This window comes from Dipodomys spectabilis, unplaced genomic scaffold (genome assembly GCF_019054845.1).
Source record: "Dipodomys spectabilis isolate Male_0828 unplaced genomic scaffold, ASM1905484v1 ptg000115l, whole genome shotgun sequence".
Classification (NCBI taxonomy): domain Eukaryota; kingdom Metazoa; phylum Chordata; class Mammalia; order Rodentia; family Heteromyidae; genus Dipodomys; species Dipodomys spectabilis.
This window is the reverse complement of record NW_024870792.1, coordinates 13,322,062-13,344,342: the sequence shown is the minus strand read 5'-3', so window position 1 is coordinate 13,344,342 and position 22,281 is coordinate 13,322,062. Positions and strand designations below refer to the sequence as shown.

The following is a 22,281-nucleotide window of genomic DNA, read 5'->3' as shown; positions in this document are numbered from 1 at the left end:
ATTATCATCAAGGGTGTTGGTGCTATCTCCACAGAGAATTATTTGAAAACATTTTCTATAAGTAGAATGCACTAAGGCATGCAGACCCAATGTCTTAAGTTACAGGACACCAAGAGGCACACATGACTTCTTGTCACTATCAGAGAAAGACCCAGAAACAAGACAATGTAAGGAACTGGAAGAGAGACTGGATTACAAAACAAAAGTACACTCGAGGAAGAGGTTGGGGTATTCTCATAAAAGTTTACCTCCAGGGTTTGGGGAAACACATTTCATGGACAAGCTTAAAGGAGAGGAGAAGCATTCATGTGCTAAGATGAAAATTCCCAGAATAAGATGTACTTCTCTCTTTGTCCTTGTAAGAGGTTTTACGATATGTTAAGGCATGAGATACACACAGGAGCAGCCAATTCTATAAGACTAATGATATGGAGATTACATTATAATAAAGCAAAGGATAGTTGATGTTTATTGATCAGTCATGTTGGTATCAGTCAGTTTAAGCAAAGTCTCATTCATTGTTCAAGCAGCTATATGACACCCTGCCTGGAATGGAGCTCCACTATGGCCTGGCTCCTTTCCCCTGCAGCTTCCTCTTTCCCTGTTCCATCAAGCCTGCTTCAAAAGGAATGGATATTATGAATCAAATAATCATCTTCAAAACCAGTGCATGTCAGTGATATGCCACAGCAGGCTGCAAACATCTAAAGACTGAAGTGATAATGATTTCAATAATGAAATAAAGTTCAGTAATATGGGAAAATCTACCAAGGTTGATGTTTGATGTTAAGATTTGAATTCTCAAAAATCTTACTCAATAGCTAGAATTAGAATACTTTTTAAAAATCAGTATTCCAGTAAAAGGATAGCTAGAAATCACTTCCTGAATTTCCCCCCTTTATTGTTAATTAAAATTTATAAACTTTAGTTCTATGGAAGCTTCTGCCCTCTTGCGCCTCCTTCATCTTCTCCAAAGGAGGAAAGGAAGATAGGACACAAATAAGGAAAGGGGTAAAAGTTGTCTTCACAAACGGTTCAGTTGCTGGTATTAAAAACACATTTAATTGAATTTAAAAATCTGAAACTACACTAAACATTTTGCCATGACAATATGCAAAGACAGGATTTCGAACTGCAATTCATTGATTCTGGTAGTAAAGGAGCATACCATGAAATTTTATCTAATCAGAAGAATGGATTGATATGTCTTAAAACTAAATATCAAAAAAGAAAGGCTTTCATTACATAGTCTAATTTTAATTTCTTACTAACCACAAGGTGCTGGCAGAGAAAAAGGAGTTATATTCAGATACTCACTTCAGTTTTTTTTTTTAGGGGGGAGTCGAGGGTGGCTGGCATTTCTAACAAAAGGCTTTATACTGTACTGGTTATTATGCACTGAAATTCAACTAATAGTATTATCTTAAAACTGTTCCAAGTGTGGTCCAGAGTTGCATCTCTTAACATCACTGTGGAAAATGTAGAATCTCAAGTCCTCATCTTAGATTTAATGAATCAAAATGTGCTAAGATTTCCAAACAATTACTACACAGTTCAAATTAGAGAAGCAGTTTCTCAGAACATACTCTCCAAGTGCTTTGCTATTATTAAGAATTGTTCAGGCACTACTTGAAGGAAATCAGTGTGTTTTTCTAAGAACTTCCAATTCCTTCAGCTCACACTTTCCTAGAATTTATGATCTAAAACTAAGTGAAAATGACTGCTTAGAGTGGACATATTTTGTATAGATCATACATAGAAATGTTGAATAAGTAATTCATTTCATGCTTTATCTATTTCGGTCACTGTCATTCCTAGCTGCTATCAAAGCTTCGTGGGCTCTACATTCACCAACAACCAAAAACTACAAACAGCCAATTGACCAGAGTCTACTAGAATTCATACACATCACTAGATTACCTGAGGAGCATGAGCTCACTTAAAATTTCAAGACCTGCTGATTTCTCAAGGACTAGCCTTCTCAATGCTCTTCTCTAAACTGTAACAACACCATTTCTTGCTGATTGCTCAGCCCAGCACCACCATATCCTAGGCGTCTCTCATCTTTCCCTATGGAACCTAAGGTTTAGTGCATGACCTAGCCCTTCTGTGACTCACAGACTAATCTGCTTCTTCATCTGTTCCCATACTCTTTACTAGAGTTACACTCTCCACTGAGTTCATGGAGAATCTCTCCATTAAGATTCATATGCTTATTATTTTTTTTCAAGCCTCAGATAAATTCTTTTCTCTAAGAAAAGAATTTTTTATTTTTTATTGTGAAAATACTGTACAGAGAGGTTACAATTACATAGGCAAGATAATGAGTACATTTCTTATCAAGCATTGTAGCCTCCTCCTTTGTTTCCTCTTCTCATCCCTTCCCATCCTCCCCCAACCCCCCACCCAACCCTCCCCCCACCAAAGTTATAAAGTTCATTTTTTCACATAACGACTTGTACATCTCATTGTTGCAATGGATCCACCTGTATCCCTATTTGAACGATTTGTTTTTTCCCTTCCCCTCCACAAATAACCCTTGCTTTCACTGTATTTGAGGCTTATTATCTTTAAAGAATCAGCTACTCCCAAATTCAAAAAGTGTAAAGTGGGACAGCCAGAGTCAGTTACCATCTAAGGATGAGGAGAGAAGGAACAAAGTTAGGACTGAAGCTAGCAGAAGGGAGATTTGAAAATTAGGTTTGACATCTGGTATTAATAGAGAGGAGATACATGACTTTTCCTGCTAGCAGAAGGAGGGTAAGTAAGGAAATGAGGTAACTAGTTATGTTGAAAAAACCAAGCTTCAAGGATAGGACAGTTCCTTTCCCAGGACTTCTTTTTGATCCTGATATTAAGCATGTGATGGCTTCATTGGGCCCTCACTCAGTTCTCCCTTTCAGATTAAACAGTCAGGCTCAACCTTCCCCCTATACTTAAAACCTTGCAAATCATCTGAGCCCTGCAAAAATCACATGTTACAAAATGTCCATTGTGCTATCTATGTCTTGCTGTCACATTTCACAAGTAGACCATTTTCTTCATACTCTTCAACTCCTGGTTTCCTGAGATATTTTTCCTGGTTCTTTTCCCTCTAGTGATTCTTTCTTACTCTAATTGTGGGCTTCTTCCATCTAGCTGATCAGAAACTTTGGTATATTCTAACATATTTTCCAACATACTTTTGTCTATTTTCATTCCATACTACATCATCCAACTCTGTTAGTGATGCTACCAAAATAATCTCTTTAGCACAAATCACTCTCCTGAGATCACTTTCATGTTCAAAAATTCACACTCAACATGAACAACCCTATTATAATTACCGTCTTATTAATATCTGTTCCTCTATATTTTAGCACACAAGGTCTGTGGACTCAATTATTCCTTAGTCCTCACCTTTCAGTTGAATTTTAACCTTTTAATACTCGTTTAACTTGCATACTTGGCATCCTCTTTATTTATACTACACAAGCCATTTAACTGCTTCCCATTTTTCATCTCTATTGTCTATTCAGAAATGTTATTCTATGATATAATGTCAAGTAAAAGCAACTCATCTTAGAAAAGCACACATGCTTTTCATGATCTAAATTCTGCTACCTCTCACATGGCCAATCCTATCACCATGTGATCTACATAACATGCATAGTTTCTTAAAAATAACATGTGATTCTATTTTCTATTACGGCTCCTCAGTATCTACCTGATAAACATCTATTTATATTGAAAGGTTCACGTTAAATTTCTTCCCTTGGGACAAGCAAAGCTTTTCCTGGCCCTCATACTTGGGCACTCTATTCCTTGTCTAGCATTTATTTATCTCCATAATTTTCTTGAGTGTGGGATCCTGCCTTAAGATTGAGTTGGTTGCATCAATGATATGGCTGGGATGAGGCAAATACCACTAAGTATTTACTGAGAAAGAATGCTTATATAGGCAAAAAATAAATTCAATGAAAATAAAACTTATCTGTAATTTACTTGCCAATGCCCCAAATTACTTATCAGGACAAAGCCAGTCTAGAGATGTGTTTTCTATATTAGACAGGAAAGCATTCACAGTCAGGATAAAAGGATGATCTTGGAGTCATTCTCGTTATGATAGGGGAGCTGAAGGAGGTAGATCAGAGTCTTGAGTATACAGTCACTAAGAAGTGGTCTGAGTTCCCAAAAAAAAAAAAAAAACCAGAGGGTGATTTTATCCTTAAAAGACATCTGAGTTACACATACAGAAGGACATAAAAGAACCAGGCTAACCTTCTAACAAATGCTTCTCTCTTCAGTTTAATTCCTATGCAGGAGACTTTTTGATGTTGTTTACACGTCTGACTATCATCTCACTTCAAATAATATCCCCAGCTTGTATGTGCCTCCTGTCTCTTAACTGATCTCTGTCTTGTAAAACATAAGGAATCCCTCTACTTTGGAGTCAAATCCCATTTGGAATTTCTGTCTGTGAAAGATTAACTGATGAGGTTATGAAATCTAGGAGAATTTTTGTTTTGCTTTTTATTTTATGCTACAGATGGTTCTCTTGGCTTAAAAATAGTCTGCTGTGATTGATACTTAGGTTCAGAAAGATAGTTTGTTACTAGGACAGTGGGAGAAGTTTGGTGTACCTCTGTCCATGTACAGCTTTGCGGTTTACCTTAGAAAAATAGGACTCAGACTTGCAAAAATGTCCACTGGCAAATCTACTATCAACACCAACCTGGACCTCAAAACAAGGATTCATTTCAGTCAAACCACTAAAATTTCATTTTATTAAATACATTTTTTTCAATGGAGTCTTGAAAGCAATTTTTGTTTATTCCCTAAGCTATTATTAGTTGAAAATTGAATTAACTTTTATAAAGATTTATGAATGCTTCAATCACTCACAGCTGAAAACCGCGTAGTAATATTTTTCCATATGAATAATATGTGAAGCTTGTAGAAGTGACCATTATAAAAGAGAGATGACATTAAGATTTAACTCATTCTCACCCAGACCTTGCTTTGTCTACCTTAAGGACTGTGGTTCTATGACTAACCATGGCTACTGGCCCTTAAAAATAAAAGGTTAGTTGGGTCTGATGGCTCCTAGCTACTGAAGAGGAAGAAATTAGCAGGATCCTAGTTCAAGGCCAGCCTGGGAAAACAGTTTATGAAACCCCAATTCAAACAATAAAAAGCTAGTCGTGGTGACATGCACTTGTCATCCCAGTTGCTTGGGAAATATAAATAGAAAGGTCTCTGCCCAGGCTAGTTTGGGCATAAGTTTATGACCTTATTTGTAGCATAACTAAAGCAAAAATAACAAAGATATGACTCAAGTAGTAGAGTACCTGCCTAATAAGCACAAAGTCCTGATTTCAAACCCTAGACTACTTAAGTTTAATAAATAAAGTTATCCGATGTCATTGAAGCCTTAAAATATACTCATTATAGGATTAACTTAGAAACATTCTATTAAAATTTAATATCACTTCCCCATAACTATGGTTACAAATTTAGAAAGTATAATTACATCTTAACTCTGAATAACTTGAAAATCCTTTCAAAACTAAGTGCTGAAAAACTTATTTTTGTATTTATACCTAAATATCTGTAGGTCAGATGTCCCAGGAATTATTTATAATAAACTCTGTCATTATTAAAGCTAGAATACCTTGGATATAGGAAACCATTCTACCTAACTTCATTCCTTAGCCCATTTTCCAATATGTTGTTCTTACTCAGTAAAAAGCACTAACAAAGGACAATTGGCTTCTGAAACTGCTCAAGGGAGAAAATGGTGAAGTTTAAATTTTTAAGGCTATCTTGATATATAAGGAGAACAAAGAAAAAGTTGCCAATCTGCAATCAGCTGAGCTAGAAACTAAGCAAGTTGATTTTGTTTATTTTATTTATTTATTTATTTTTAATTTGGGGGTTTGGGGGCTTGAACTCAGGAACTAGATGCTGAGCTTCTTTTGCCAAAGTCTTGTGCTCACCATTTCAGCCATATCACCACTTCTGACTTTTTCTGATTTGTTAATTGGAGATAAGAATCTCATGGACTTTTCTGCCTGGGATGGCTTTGAACCACAATCCTCAAATTTCAGCCTCCTGAATAGCTAGAATTATAGGCATGAGCCAACAGCACCTGGCTATTTTGTCAATATTTAAGGAAAGACTTCTTGGGCTTTTCCTGTTTTTGCCTCGTTCTGTTCCCAGAGACCTGAAGCCTAGCACCCTTGGTGAAAATGGAGCCTTTAGATGGGCCATTCTAGTACTGTTGTGAGACACTGAGGATCTGAAGTGCAGCCACTAGCATTGGCCAACTCCATTTTGGAAGATAAAGAAATATAAAATCCTATTTAACTCAATATATTATTCTAAGTATCAATAAAGTCTGTATACACATCTGTAATCTGAGTTTATATACACTAGAAAGAAGGCTTGGTAAAACAGCATCACCTACTATGTGACCAGTATGAATTCTGAGTGACAGAGTATGGACTATGATCCTCCAATTAGGTTTTTCCTTTGTTGCCAGAATGACAGATTTAGGCCATTATGCCTAACCACTGTACTTCCCCCATAGTCTGGGATACCTTCATGCCACCATGCCTAGTCATTGGTCAAGATGAAATCTCACAAACATTTCTGCCAGAGATAACTTAGGATCCTGAATCCCTGATTATCACCTCCCAAATAGCATGAAGTCCAGGCTTGAGCCACTGAGCGCAGCTTCAAGTTTTTAAAACCTCAGTGAAGTCTTCTCTACCAGAGTTCATATATGCCTCTTGAATCACAACTTAATTTATAATAATGTCATCTCAATTTGGGTGTAGCTTGGTGAAATGTTTTGTTTCAATGGTAGAGATTTGTGTAATGGAAATTTATTTTTTGAATTTGTCTGCCCAAGCAGGCTGAGAACAGGGATCATCTTATTTCAGCCTCCTGAGTAGCTGAGATTACAGGTGGATTTTACCTTTGTAAGTAACATTATCAATGGATTCTTATGACTTGTTCATCTGTTCATCTGCTTTTATGCAACTTCTTGATTCCTCTGTATGAATTAAAAATTGTAATATTTCAAAATGGATATTATTCTACTGACATGCTAGTTAAACCTTCTAATTTCACTAAAAGGAAGATATGAAAACATATGTACAGTTTCATTACAAGGAACATCAGGTCTTCCAAATTCCTGCTTAGTCTGTAAGCTGCAGGCTTGAATACTTTTATGTAGGCAGTGGAAAAACAAATGATTACTAACAATCTATAAGGCCCATCTTTATATTATTATTATATAGAATTAATATAACTAACCTTTTGTTCACTGTTAAGATAGTTACAAAATGAATTGTTCTCACTTGTATCTATAACTCTAACAAGTCCCTTATGAGTATCACATACTTTTAAAATCAACATAATTTTTCCCAGCATCTGTAAACAAAGGGAATTTACTTTCCAATGTCCATATATGCAAACTATGCAACTGTCATAAACAAACACTGATTTTCAGTCTATATGCTGTTCTTCCACTGCTGACATGAAACAAAGCTGATATTATTTTTGTCTTTGTAAAGACAAATATATAAAGAATATATTTTACTAATCCAAATCATAGTTATTTCCAAAATGCTTCTGCCAGATTCTAAATAGCTCACAGAATTATCATGTATTAAATTAATTTTCTTATTTCTCATTATTGTCCTTACAAAGTAGTATACCCTTCTTCTAATATTTATGCTCATCTGTGTTTCAAATAGTATTTTTGTTCTGTCTTGTTCTCTTATACTTATTTTATCTGATCTACAAAGAATAATATTTCTGTTTCTCCAGGTTATTCTGGAAAAAGTCAGGAAAATAGAGGAACATACAGAAACAAAGAAAGAGAAAGAAAGGAAGAAAGGAAGGAAGAAAGAAAGGAAGGAAGAAAGAAAGAAAGAAAGAAAGAAAGAAAGAAAGAAAGAAAGAAAGAAAGAAAGAAAGAAAGAAAGAAAGAAAGAAAGAAAGAAAGAAAGAAAGACAGAAAGAAAGGAGGGAGGAGGGAGGGAAGAAGGAAGCAAGGAAGAAAATGGAAAGAAATGGGGAAAGATGGAAAGATGGATTTAGGATTAAGCCATGTTTATTTCCTGAAAATACCATTATTATATTTTGTGATACATTCACAACATACATTCTTAGAAGCTTAACATTATTTCTTATATCAAATTTCTCTAGTTAGAATGCCAGCTTTTCCAGAATAAGAATATGTCTTCAATTTCTTTTTTGTCTTCAAGTTCTATGTAATTATTGTGTTACACTATTTTACCCACAATTAACTAACTCCATACCCTTTGCATCATATCCTTTTGAATAATGCCTAGGAACTACATTTGCTTCCGATGGGGTCATGTGTACAGGAGACTTGAGGTAAGACACTGTTACATTGTATGTTTACAAGGATTTTGACCGCTGATAATGTCAGAATGATGCTGGAAACTCTGTGTCCTCTGACTTTGAGATCCTGCATCAACCAGTTGTTGAATCATTCCAAAGCACAAATCCAATCTTCTAGGTCAGATTACTTGTGTGATAAAACCTTGTCACATAATAGCTATGAGCTCTGAGACAAGCCTGGCTTTAAACAAGGTCCTTTATACATTGTAACAAGACCAGCAATTGTTTCTGCTGCTGAACTGAAGCATGAAATAGAGATTGATTTTAAGAAGTTATAATGTATCAGTAGCTTTAGGATTTTTAAAAATACCAGTAAAAAATAAAATTTATGGAAATTGCTTCTACCGTAGGAAAAAAAATCACGCAGAAGTTGACAAGAAAAACTTTCCATCTGTTAAATTCCTTTTATTTACTATGTTACAGACATTTGACACTTTTTTTTTTAAAGGACAGGAGTCGTTTCTTGATCTGTTAATTGCCAAACTAAAAGGAACTTTAAGAGAAGCAAAGAAAAATGCATTACAGTTTGGCGTGTACAAAGAGTTACTTTGACAGCAGCCATGGAGGCATTAAGCCCCAGGCAAGAAACCTTGAGTTGTTTTGGAGACGAAGCCATTAGGAATCTGAGGAGGGAAACAATAGATGCATAGTGGTGCTGCAGGAAAAATCATCTACTGCATATTGTTGATGCTGAGGAAATATTTACTGTTCATGACTGGGTTACCTTTTGGAAATTCATAGCTAAAGAAGAGAAAGATCTCAACTCTATTTACCAGTTTATGTATAACATTTCTCAGTAACATGTAACAGTTGTGAATGAGTGAATATAAGCAAATAGAGATGGGAATAGTGTTCTAATAACATCTCCAGGATTAAGGAACTGAAGCCCCTTTTCCTGGAGAACTTTATTATTGTGGGTGGAACTTTCTGTTGTCTTAATTTGAATCTTCAAGAGCTCAACTTAAGACAAGATTCAGATTCAGGCAGTCGATGGTGAAAGAAATGCCTTAGAAGACTGGATAAGAGAAAGGCAGAAAGAGATTGAAAACATTTCCTTTAAGTGTCTCTAATTGTTTTACATAGTAATATTTATGTAAGAAACATCACTTTCCAGATACATCTACATGGATGTTGTAACAATATCTAGACTTAACCCCAGAACTCAGCTAGTTTGGTCCAAATACTCTTTAGACCCAGCCCACTCATTTTTCTGCTTCTTTTCTTTTCTTTTTACAATACCAATATTATCCTAGTCATCTGGTCTGGAAGTGATTTTATTTCTCCATGTCACCTATACTTAACCTGACATCATGGCAGACTTTCCCTTCAATGTATTATATCAGCTCTTCCATTTTCCCTGCTTGATGCTACCTAAATTTAGGTCTCAAGACTGTTTTTTATGGCTACACAATTTGTTAGCAATTCTCTCTCTGCTTTCATATTTGATTACATTATGTCATCACAGAAGACATATCTTTCTTTTAAATTGTGGAACTGTTTCAGATTTTGGTGTACTTTTTTACATAACTTTGGCTCTTCTAACACTTATAGTACATTATTTTGCATGTAGCAATGTACAAATAGAAACGGTAATTGTTTAGATCAACATTTGTTATGTTACTTTTTGAATAAAGATATATTTGTATTATAAAGGGGTTGGATTCTGTTTCCATGTATGCACATGGCATACTTTGAACAAATTTACTCCCTCTACTGTATTCCCATTTCTTAACTTCTGAATGCCTCCTTTTACACACAGGGGTTAGTGTGTTTCATTATGGTGTGCATGTATGTATGTGCACACACACACACAGGTGCACACACACACTCAGACACACACACACACACATACATTCAAGCTTCTTTTACATTCTTGTCGCATTATTGAGGGCATCACCAGCACCACCAGCAGCACACCATCAACATTATCATCTTCATCATCATGATCATCTTAGATATGTAATCCACAAATATGTGAGACCATATACTAGTTAGCTTTTTGAGTTGTTAGGCTTATCATGATGGTTCTCAACATAATGATCTGCTCCATTTGTGACAATTTTAGTGATGTCACATAGAGTGACATGAGCTTCTTCTTCTTGTCTGGCAGCATATTATAGTTGGTACCCAGGACATGGATTTTGCCCTCTTATTCTAGGGAGGAAAAACATTTTTTTAATGAACGTATTTTACAGGTGGATGTACATATGAATAAATATATGATTCCTGTGAAGAATGAAGAGGATTCCCAGAGAGTGAATAAAATTGTGATTTATTTATAAATTGTACAGTGTAGCTCTAGTTATGGAGTGCCTGCTAGCAATGTGGGGGAGGAGGGCTGAGTGTGCCCCTCAGAAATGCCAAAAAATGATCAAATAAAGAGATAAAATAAAATGGGCAGAAAATCCTCTGTTGGGGGGTACCTTAAAACTGAATTGGAATAAAGGAAAATAGAATCATGTGATACACCCAAGGCTATATGTCCAGGCAGAGAACAAAGATGGGCTGGCAAAGATCACTCAGGAGAAGCTTGAGGCACTTAAAGGAAATTTAAAGGGGCAGATACGGCAAAGCAAGGAGATCCAGAGGGAAATGCTAGTGGTAAGGCTCAGAAAGAAGTGAGGGATCCCGTGGTTTGTACTTTGTGTTATCAGAGCAAAAGGCAACTATTTGAAGGATTTGATGTATAAATGATTTAAAAGATTGAAAGTTCACCTTAGCTTTTATGTAGAAAATTGCTGGTGTGGGAAGGGTGAAGGAAGACAATGTATCAGATTATCAAGTATCCCAGGTGATATTAGGGAATATTGGGAAAGGTAAGAGCTGTACAGAACAAAAAAAGAAGATGGACGTTTTGTTATTTAGAAACGTAGTCTTCATATTCTGCCCCAGGAGCAGGAACTGCTGCAAAAAGAAAAACCAGGAAACATGAAGAAGATAGTTTTGAATATATTTTACTGGTCAAATTGACTGGCTTGGTTATTGATATGTTCCATGTTGGAGATAGAAAGCCCAATCTATGACTACTTTTCACTGTTCAGATACAATGAGACACTAAGATATTCGTTTCAGATGTGTTCCATATACCTTGACCCAGGAGAGCCAGGCACAAGTACAGACACAAAATGCACAGACCTGGGGCTGACAGGAAAGGTCAAGCTTGGAGAATTGAACTCTAGAGGTTTAAATATCACTTAACAACTTAAGATATAGGTTAAATCTCCTAAAAATGGAGAAATCAAAAGTGGAAGGGAGAGCCAGAGTTTAACCCTGGGGCTTTTTGGCATTTATCATGACTGAAACTCAGAGTGGGTTATTAGAAAGAGGGAGTGAGACTTTTAAAAAGTGGTGTTAACTGAGTACCTGTAATCTCTAGGATTACAGGCAGAGAGGCAGAGATCTGAGGATCCTGACTAGAAGACTCTTATCTACAATAAACAGCAAAAAGCTGGAAACAGAATATGGCTCAAGTGTTAGGGCACCAGCATTGAGTGGACTAGCCAAGCAAGAGTGAGAGAACTTGAGTTTAAGCATAAAAAAGACCTTGTTGAGAAAACCAAGTCTTTCAAGATGAAAAAACAACTGAAAATTTAAGCATCTCTATTAGATGCCTTTAAGAGGACTGCTTATATAAAAAAAATAGACAATTTTTTCTACTACTTTTGAATCCTTAATGTAGCTTCTGGCAGAGAGTAAGCACAAAATATATATGTATATATATATATCATATGTCATATATTAATTGGATAAATTAAATCCAGGAATGCCTCCTTTTCCACACATTAGATAAAGAGCCGTACCTTCAGGCTTCATAAAAGCAATATTACAACCTCTTATTAGTAGGGGAAATGAGCTATTTCTAAGCCCTAGCGGGGAGGAAACTTCACATGATAGCATGTGAAGTAATGCAGGCTGGCTGTTCCTGGATGGGCAATAAATGAACATCATAAGCACAGAAATAAGATACTACCCTGTCATCAGGCCATGTATAACTGCTCTGTCCAGTCAGCTTCTCCCAGGTTCTCCAGCTGGTCCCAAGCATGCCCTCCCTCCCTCACATCTTCTTACCTTAACTGGGCTTTGAACACAATTGTGTAGAAAGGTTTTTATCACAGAAGTTTCTGGTAGATAATGAAAAAGATAGAGGTAAAGGCTCATTGGTTTTGCTAGTGTATCTAAAAGACTGGGATGATTTTGATATTGCACTAATTTCAAGAATTACTTCAGAGCAACAACAATGTGACCTAAATGCAGAGTGGGTTAAAAATCAGAATGCAGACCTATTCAGGAAAAAACAAAATCAAAAACCGTGCAACTGCAGAAAGAAAGAGATCAGGGCCATTCACCCTGGGCATTGCCAGTATTGATCTATACTTAGTAGATGGCAAGAAAAAGTTCATGTTCCTTTCTTTTGTCTGTTGTCAGAGTTAAAATACTTGGGTTGGTTCTGGTTATAGCTCTCTAAAAACTCATTTCTCAATGTGCCCAGGACCTCGAAATTTGATATCTCATGCTTTACCCCATGACTTGTCCATGTTAGCTTTCTGTCCATACTCCTATTAACAAATTCTGTCCAGTTCTTCCCCCTTTTTCTATCTCTCCCTCCCACCCTCTCCTTTCTTTCTCTCCTCTCTTAAATCTATTTTCCCTCTGTGCCTACTACATCAGTGTGAACCATCAGTCTGTCTGTCTTATTAATGAAGAAGCCTCCAGAACTAAATTTTCCATCTTGTTTTCAGATCTTGATCAAGGCAAACTCTTCAATACTTTCACATCAACAGCAGAGTGGAGTTTAAAGTTCCCGACATGCCTATGAGGCTCAGGATGGGGTCTTGCTGTCTTAGGCAGCCCCATACCACACCTACCTGCGGTGTGGGCAGCTACAAAGCCATGCAGTCTCAGCTCCTCCACCTGGCCCTAATGGTGGCCACCCTCATTCCTCCTCTCCAATCGCCGAGCCTGCCCACTCCACCAACTATTCAAATGTCTTTTTAAGTGTCCCCAGTGCGCCCGAACTTCGTGTACTAGTAAGTGTTTGCCTGTGTACCATTTGGCAGACACTTTTTTCTGAGAGTTATTATCAGTCCTACCCCATTCGGGTGGCATGCCGAGGGCTTGGCTGTGCCTGTCTAGTGAAATATGCTGAGTTAGAGAGCAAGTGCTTTAATTGTGTGGCTACCATTTTCATTCAAAGATGTGCTATTTCAGGATGGGTTTACTTACACACCACACCCTTGGATGAAGTCTTCTCTTCCTTCGTGGCTTTTTTTTTCTTTTTCTTTCTTGTAACCAAAATTAATAGGGGGAACCTTTGCTTTTCCTGTAAATAGCCTAATAAGCATGCTGGGTTAGCTACGTCTGGTTGCTCAAGGAAGAAACCCAGTGTATATAGACTGAAACTCGCCAGTCAGTTCAAGTGTGTTACAGTTATGAGCCTCACTCGCATTTCCAGAAGCCTATGGTGCCTTGGCCCCTATGTTGTATGGCGGGTGGGTGTAGGCCCCGGCAATCGGACGAATGGAAAGGGGATCCACGTCCAGAACACGGCACAGCAACCTGCTAAGTGAGGAAAGCCAGTGTTTCCTTTAGGGCACCCCTCTGCTGGAGTCTGCAGTGTATTAACCACTGTCTTTTAGCCCCAGGCGGCTGCTTTGCCTGCTCACTCCTGCTGAAGGGGAAGTGTTGAGAGGAAGGAAGTGGGCATGAAAGAGTGCAGGCTGTGAGTTTGAAGAGAATAACCATAACGTCTTTGTCACTCAAAATGTTCCCCATGGGCCAAACTTCAGAGTTCTTTATTTTGGTGTGTCGTCGTTCTATGGCCAACTGCATGCTTTCTCCGGCGATTACTTACAAAAAGTCCCATATAGCACTTAACCAGTAAAGAAAGATGGGACAGTCCCCTGCGCTGCGGTCCCATCCAGAAGTTTGGGGCTGACCTGGTGGGGTGGGGGTGGGGGCTGAAGTTGGAGGCAAAGGCTAGGGCAGACTACGTGTCAGGCCCCAACCTGCCTTAAAAGAGGGAGACGTCCCTGGGTCCCTGCAGATCCCTTCTGGCTAAGCCCCGGGAACCCCGAGCCATCTCCCACCCTGTGGGCTGGCAGACCCGGGCCCGGACGAGCGTCCCACGCAGCCGAGGTCCCCCAGCGCCCCCTGCAGCTGCGCGCTAGGGGAGACGCAGACAGACCCCGCGCCTCTGCACCACGCCCAGGACCCCACCCAGCTGCGCCCCGGGATCGCGCGAGCACCCGCACTCCCAGGCCGCAGAAACAGGACGTGGATCCGGAGGGCGTGCGGCGGCATCCCCCGCTGCCCTAGATCACCCGCCTGCGGCTGACCGACTTCCCCTCCCCTTGGTCCCCCCCTCTTCCCGCCCCCCTCCGCCTTCGGTCGCCGGCGCCGGACACGCTGCGCTCCCGTTCTTGAGGCGCTTCTTCGCCTTGGCCAAACGTCGCATCCCGTGCTACTCTGGGGGGCAATGACCGTTCGGTGTTGAATGTTCCCCCCGCCCAGAGTGCATGGCTGCGGAAGCGAGGCGCGGCCCCGGCCCCCGAGGGGCCGCCGTCCGCGAAGCGCTGATGCTGCTGCTGTGCCTGGGGGTCCCAAGCGGGCACCCCTACAACGTGGACACCGAGAGCGCGCTGCTGTACCAGGGTCCGAACGACACGCTGTTCGGCTACTCCGTGGTGCTGCACAGCCACGGGGCGAACCGATGGTGAGTGGGGGTTCGCCGCCTCGCCGAGAAAGGCGTGAGGAAGGTGTCTCCGAGTTCCCTACCCTCCCCCTGCCCGCCCCCCCTCCTTCAAACTTTCCTCCATCTGGAGGAGGCCGGAGGAGCCCGCCGCCACAGCCAGCTCGCTGGAGATCTGCCCAGGAGGGAGCTAACTTCTCCAGGGGTAGCAGCGTAGGCGACGCGTGCGGGTGCTGCCAGCCCTGGGAGCCAGGAGTCCAGGGGCGGAGGGCAGGGGATGCCGCCCCGCTGCAGGCCGCGCACAGCCCCGGGGACCCCGAGTTCAGAAGGCAGCGCGGCTGGCGTCTGAGCGCACGTGCACGTTTCCCCCGCTTCAGGCTGGTGGTGGGGGCGCCCACTGCCAACTGGCTGGCCAACGCTTCAGTGGTCAAACCCGGGGCGATCTACAGATGCCGGATCGGAGAGAACCCAGACCGGACTTGCGAACAGCTCCAGTTAGGTGAGTTGGGGTGTTGGGACTAAGAATTAGTGACCTCCTTCCCGGTGTCCCCAATGCATGCTCTAAGTCAAATCTTGGGGAAAGCTGAGACAGACATGTGTTTTGTTTGTGTCCAATTTAAATCGCTTCGTTTTCCATTTAACTCTACACATCTTCCCTTCTTGATACTCTCCCCCTTCTCCCCCCCCCCCCCCCCAGTGGTTTCTCTCCCTTTAGCTTGTAACAAAAAGGTGTTGGGGAAACTTTCTTAGGATACCTTCCCTCCAACTCTCACCTTTCTTTCATCTGTAAAGTACAATTTAAAATTTCTTGACATCTTCTTTTAAAAATTTATTTTTATTACATTTAAGTAGTTGTACCAAGGAGTTGCCATTTAACAAAACAGTTTATGAGCACAATGCATGTTTATCAATGTCAAAATTTCTTAACATCTTAAGACAGGATGCAGCTAAGCTAAGAATTTTATTTCCATATTGGTCTATCAATTTTGTTTAACAGCAGATGAAGGGGAAGATCATGAGTATAGTAATATTTTATTTACTATAAGGGTAGACTTTCTCTTTTTTTTCTTTCCCTCTCACTGTTTCTCTCTTTTCTTTTGAAAATGGTATGGATTTTACATGCACCGTAAAAGAGCAGGGAAAAAAAATTGTCATCTCAATGGTTAATGTAGTTCATATAAGATTTTAGCAAAATTGTTAATTTTTCTTTCCCAAAACTTCCACGTTAAAAGGATCTGTCTTTCTACAGTCTTTTCTTAATGTCTTTTCTTAGATTTGGGACAAATTGAAAAATGTGCACTACTGGGGGAAGGGAGAAGTTTCATATTTCAAAGCCAAAAGCAAACTTGCTGCACACAGACACATGGGAGAGAAAGAGGAACTAATATTAACTGAGTCCTGTCTTGTTCCAAATACTCTTAGGCACTGTGAAATATATTGGCTCTTTCCCTTCAAAGATACCCTAGGTTATAGTCGTATTGTTTCTATTTTAATATGAGAATTCTGAAAACAGTTGCAAGTATTTTTACTGAAGTTACTAACCTAGTTAATAGTATGTGGGGATCTCCAAGCCAAAATTGGGTCTGTTTGAGTATAACATGTAGGCCATTTCATGCATGCATGCTCACTGCAGATGGAATTAAATTTGGGTTTATTATGTTGTGTTTCAGCTAAGGGATCCCTTGTCAATGGTGAGTACAAGGTCAAAAATGGGTACTTTTCTTACATTTATCTTTGCTGTAAATGGACTTCAGAAGAACATCTATTTCTTCAACTAGAAGTTAGCATCTTCCATTATTGTTTTGTTTTATGTTCATCTGCCTTTTCTCAAACTATGCAGCTACTTTCCTTCATTTGGATGATCTCAAATAGGCATGAACATAATGGCAGTTTCACTTCTAACTTTGATGGTACTCAGGAAAGTCCAGGAGTTTATATCAGGTAGAACAGGCCCAGCATCTAATTAGGAATCTTCCATCCAAAAGACAGATGAGGGAATGTGTAAGTATTTATTCATTTGGAACACTTCACAAAGCATGAGTACCTTTCATGAGACAGTTGAGAATGGACAGATAGAGAATTAGAGTGAAATGAACCTTTATCTGCCTAAGGATCTAGATTAAACCTCAGGAGGAAACACTTTGTTTTCCTTTATCCTGGTCATTGTTTCTGATCCATGACTTTGTAACTACTCGCATTTAGAATTTACATCCTGTCTAGAAGGCACTGAATCTATTTCTGGATGTCTGTGTTTAACTGGAAAGATCATGTAGTAATATTATTTTAAATAATACTGGCTGTCTTTTGAAGGAAACCCTAAATTCACTGGAAATGTGGAATGTAAGAGTTGACTACAGAGGTAATTCCTGAGAGATGTGAACATGGTAGATATGTATCAAACATGAAACAGAAGGTTTATTGGATCATAAATAAAATGAAGAGAAAAGCCACACCTGTATTCCTAGCTACTCAGGAGGCTAAGATCTGAGGAACTTGATTGAAAGCCAGCCCAATCAGGAAAGTCCATGAGATTCTTATAAACCACTAGAAAACTGGAAGTGGTGCTATGGCTCAAGTGGTAGAACACTCACCTTGAGCTTGAGCTGAAGAGCTGAGGGACAGCGCTGAGGCCCAGAGTTCAAGCCCCATGAGAAAAAAAATGAAGAGAATGTTTGCTTGTCATCAATCTGATTGATGAGTAGAAGAATTGATTAGAATGATAAGCTAAAGTGTTTTGTAAAGCAATTATTTAATGAGATGAAAGGCAAAAAGAAATGCACAATTCCTAGTCAGCTGAATGAAGCCATTAACAGCTATACTTACAACTTGAAAAAGAGTTGACTGAACTTATTTCCATGGAATATTCTCATTTCTGTAAAGAAACTCTGTATATTTAGGACCAACTCACAGAAATAACTTCAAGCTGTTATATAAAAAACTAAGGCTAGTGGGGAGCTGGTGGCTTATGCCTGTAATCCTAGCTACTCAGGAGGCTGAGATCTGAGGATCATGGTTCAAAGCCAGCTCAGGCAGAAAAGTCCATGAGACTCTTATTTCCAATAAACCATCAGAAAACCAGAAGTGGTGCTGTGATTTAAGTAGTAGAGCATTAGCCTTGAGCTGAAGAGCTGAGGGACAGCACCCAGGCCCAGAGTTCAAGCCCACAAATGCAAAAAATAAAAAAATAAAAAAAACCCTAAAGCTAAAGTCAAAAAAGAAAGCTGGAATTTATAAAACAAAATCATGATGTTTTTAGGATTATAAGATTGTAGAATATGTGCTATTTTTTGTAGAGAGAGAGAGAAACAGAAAGAGGAAAGGAAGAGGGAGGGAAGAGGAAAGTAAAGAGGGTAGGAGGTAAAAGAACACAATGAATGCATAGAAACTTCTATTTAAAAGACAGTTGTCTTAAATGAGAATGACTATAATGTTTGGCAAAGGCTCAGCTTAATACCTAACATATAATATACTTTATAATATGATTTTATTTCCTTTTATTCCATTTTCTGATTAAATGTCTGCCTGTATACTATACATTATAAAATGTTATCAAAGTAAATAGTCCAATTAATAAACTAAAACAATTAAAGTAACTATATAACAAAAACCTAACAACTAAAATGAAACATGTAAATATTTTTTCTTGACCAACCAAATTGTTATATTGAGTCAGGTAGATCTATGATTATGCTGTAAATAAGATGTTCTCTCTCATTTGGAATAATTTTACTTGGCTATCAACAATACAAAGGTGTGAAGTCTGTTAACACCTTGTCTGTCTTCTATGTAATCAGAATGTCCATACGACTAAAACCCAGGTCTCTGTATAATGTCAGATCCATAGCTGACACTCAAGTAGATGCATTTCCTCAAAAGAGGTTATGAGCTCACAAAGACTACGCTATCTCTGTGGAGAAGTTACTCATCATGCTACATTTACTATAGCCATAAGCAGACTCAATCAGCAATCAGTGTCCATTCATCTACAATACTCAGGGGAAGAGGTGTTGGCAGTTACCTCTTGGCAATGTGAATTGACTGAAGATAATTGCTCAGGGTGGTTTTCTTCCTATGTGTTCAGTCTTCTTCTACTGTTGCTCTCCTAGGAGTGTCTTTCCTCCCATTTCCTGAGTACTTTCCTCCATGAATCAAAGGAAAGTGGTCTCCACTTCAGGATGGGCTGTGTGCTGGCATGCTTCTGGAGATTCTATCCCTGAGGGGGCTGGGGTGATTTCCATGGCTCCACTTTCTTTTCTTCCATCAGCTCTATCTGCTGAGACTTGTTGAAAGCAAACTGATCATAGATGGCTCCTAAATCAGAAGATTCTGGATTATATTAATAATAATTAATCTAGAAAGCATAGTCTCCTGTAGACCACCAGTATTCAAAAAAATGAGAAACTAATACATGGATGATTATTAAATCATACCAAAAAGACCTGGATAACAACTTAGGAAAGTCCATGAGACTTTTGATCTCCGATTAACCACTTCAAAGTTGAATATGGAACTATGGCTCAAGTGGTAGAGCACTAGACTTGAGCACAAATGCTCAGCAACAGCACCCTGGCCCTGAGTTCAAGCCCCCAAACTGGAGCACACACACACACACACACACACACACACACACACACACACACACGCAAAAGCTACTAACCACATGTTATCACTGAGCACATGTAGTGTCCTCAGTGAAACGTGCTATAAGGCATTTACTAGATTTCAAAGAGTGCATAGAAGGGAAATTAAGTTTCATGATATGAATTACAAATTGAAATAAATGAACATTTATTGCACAATTAATATTTAGGATTTATAGGTTAAACAAATATTAATCAGGTTTATGCTATTTGGTTTAGTTTTGTCTTTTAAGGTGACTACTGTATAATTAAATGTCATAAAATACCAATCTAAATGCACTGTGCACATCAATAGATATGTTAAATTGAGTCCCTTTTGTATTTGAAGATAATAGTAGAAGAGCAAAAGTCTTCTGACCTTTCAAAAAAAAAACAACTGCTAAATAAAATTGCGCTATTCTGTTAGCCAACACTGCTTTAGAGAAGTAGAAGTTCCCTAGGTAAAATATTGCCTTTTCCAAATATCTGTAAATATGTGAATAGGACTTCCTTTTCTTTTAAGACTAAGTCATCCAGTCACTAAGTTTTTTTTTTTCTTTTTACATTTTAAACTTTATTTTTAAAGTTCTTATGACTTCAGGAAAAACCTCTGTGTAGTTACTTTCCTTTTTTAAAGAACATCATGTTAGTATAGATTTAATGCAGCTTATGATACATAGTTTGAGTCCATAAATACCTTGAGTAAAAAAATGACTTGTTTTTAAAGAATTAAAAAAAGTACTATCAGACAGGTGCCCATGGTTCATGCCTAATAGCCTAGATGCTCAGGATGTTGAGATCTGAGGATCACAGTTTGAAGCCAACCAGGAAAGTCCATGAGAGTCTTATCACCAGTTAACCAGCAAAAAGCTGGAAAGGGTGCTGTGGCTCCTGGTAGAGGGTCAGCCTTGAGAGCATTGGACTGCACTTCTCTTTTTCTTACAGGAAAGATCAATGGCCGATCACAAGTGAGTTGTCACTATGCTCTGAATTTGCCATTGCAAACTTCCTTTTCTATATTCCATACCCTGTTTGGAAACGTTAATAAGCATTGCATAATTAAGCCAAAGATTACTTCGCCCTCACTTCTGCCTGATTTGCAGGAATTATTTGCAGGAGTAAAAGGCAAACATCTCATCATTGATACTTCTCATGTGTTCCTCTTAATGACTTGTTTGTATTTGCAATGTGCTTTAAAATCTTAGCTTAGGATCACTCTATTTGAAAACTTACCCTGAGTGTAAGTTATTATGGTAGATAAGCAGAAAATTCTGACAGAGAGCTTCATAAATATGCTCTCAGATTAATTTACAGATAGTTCCCAATTTCCCAAACCTCTTTCCCAAAGAGTGAGATTTCTTTTTTTAACTTGTGAGACAAAACTTCCTATATGATTTTATTTTTTGCCATAAGTTTATTAGCTACTAACTCCTGCTGTAATAAGCAAGTAACCTCTCCCATTCTCAACAGTTCTGGGGCCAATTGCACATTTGGGTTATTTATTCACTACATCATTTATTGAAGGCTTGCCCAAGGGCTAAAAAACCTGGGCACACAGGAGATAACCACAATTTGTCCTAAGTGGTTTACAGTCTATTTGCTTGGTTATTATATTAAAGTGTGGTGAGACAATCTAACCAGAAGAATAAGGCAATGCCTACTTGGAGCATTTGGGATCAGTTGGTGGAAAAAGTAAGATTCAGGAGTTACAAAGAGGAAAAGACCAGAGAAAATTGTTTCACTCACTCAAAGTGTGTGTGTGTGTGTGTGTGTGTGTGTGTGTGTGTGTGTGTGTGTGTGTGTGTGTGTGTGTGAAGCCCACAAGATCTTTAAGAGTATGAGACCTTTAAAGAATGGGAAGAAAAATGTGTACAATTGAGTTACAGAGTATGAAATGAACAGTAATTTGTAAAAGTAATTATTTCTGGTACACATTTGAATGTATAAAAATGTATCCTTTGATGTTAACTTGGAGAGTGCTGTAATCAGATTGTGTGTATGACTGATTCTTCCACTTGTAAATTAGTAGTAGATGCTTTGGAATAAAGGCATCAATACCAAAGGTAGTGAGACATTGTAGAAAGACTGTGTTGTAATTTAAGCTATATATGAAAGGTACCTGCTTATACTAAGACAGGGGCACCAAGGAGGGAGAAAAGCAGACCTTCTATAATATTTAGAAGATGAATCCAAAAGTACTTGATAGCTATTGAATGAAAATGATGAAGGAGAAGGTGTTTTCAAATTTGTTAACAAAGGCTGTGACTTGGGTGATTGGATGGATAATGGTGTATTGAAAAAAAGAAGTAGATCATCACATTTTTGGGCAAAAATAATGTGTTTCTTTGGCTTGAAGGTCCTATGAAACAGAGAAGTAAAGGAGTTATATGTCTGGATCTGGGGGCAGAAGAGAAGTCCATACTGACAACTCAAAGATTGGTGGATATTGAAATGATGAGCAGAGCCATAGTGGTGAATTGGCTTAGATTGAATCTTTTCACTTAGGAGAGTAAAGAGATCTGAGGACCAAGATAGACCTGAGTATTGTTGCAATTT

At 38.7% G+C, this 22,281-nt stretch overlaps 1 protein-coding gene across 2 annotated transcripts in view; it reads left to right on the top strand.

Moving 5' to 3' along the window:
• The first annotated feature begins 14,467 nt into the window (after window positions 1-14,467).
• The window catches only part of Itga4 (integrin subunit alpha 4), an 80,469-nt gene continuing 72,655 nt past the window's right edge, over window positions 14,468-22,281 (top strand). For both annotated transcript variants that reach the window (XM_042688225.1, XM_042688226.1), the window contains exons 1-2: window positions 14,468-15,130; window positions 15,484-15,605. In XM_042688225.1, the coding sequence (XP_042544159.1) occupies window positions 14,934-15,130; window positions 15,484-15,605 (319 nt within the window). In that variant the 5' untranslated portion in view covers window positions 14,468-14,933. The remainder of the gene's footprint in view (window positions 15,131-15,483; window positions 15,606-22,281) is intronic.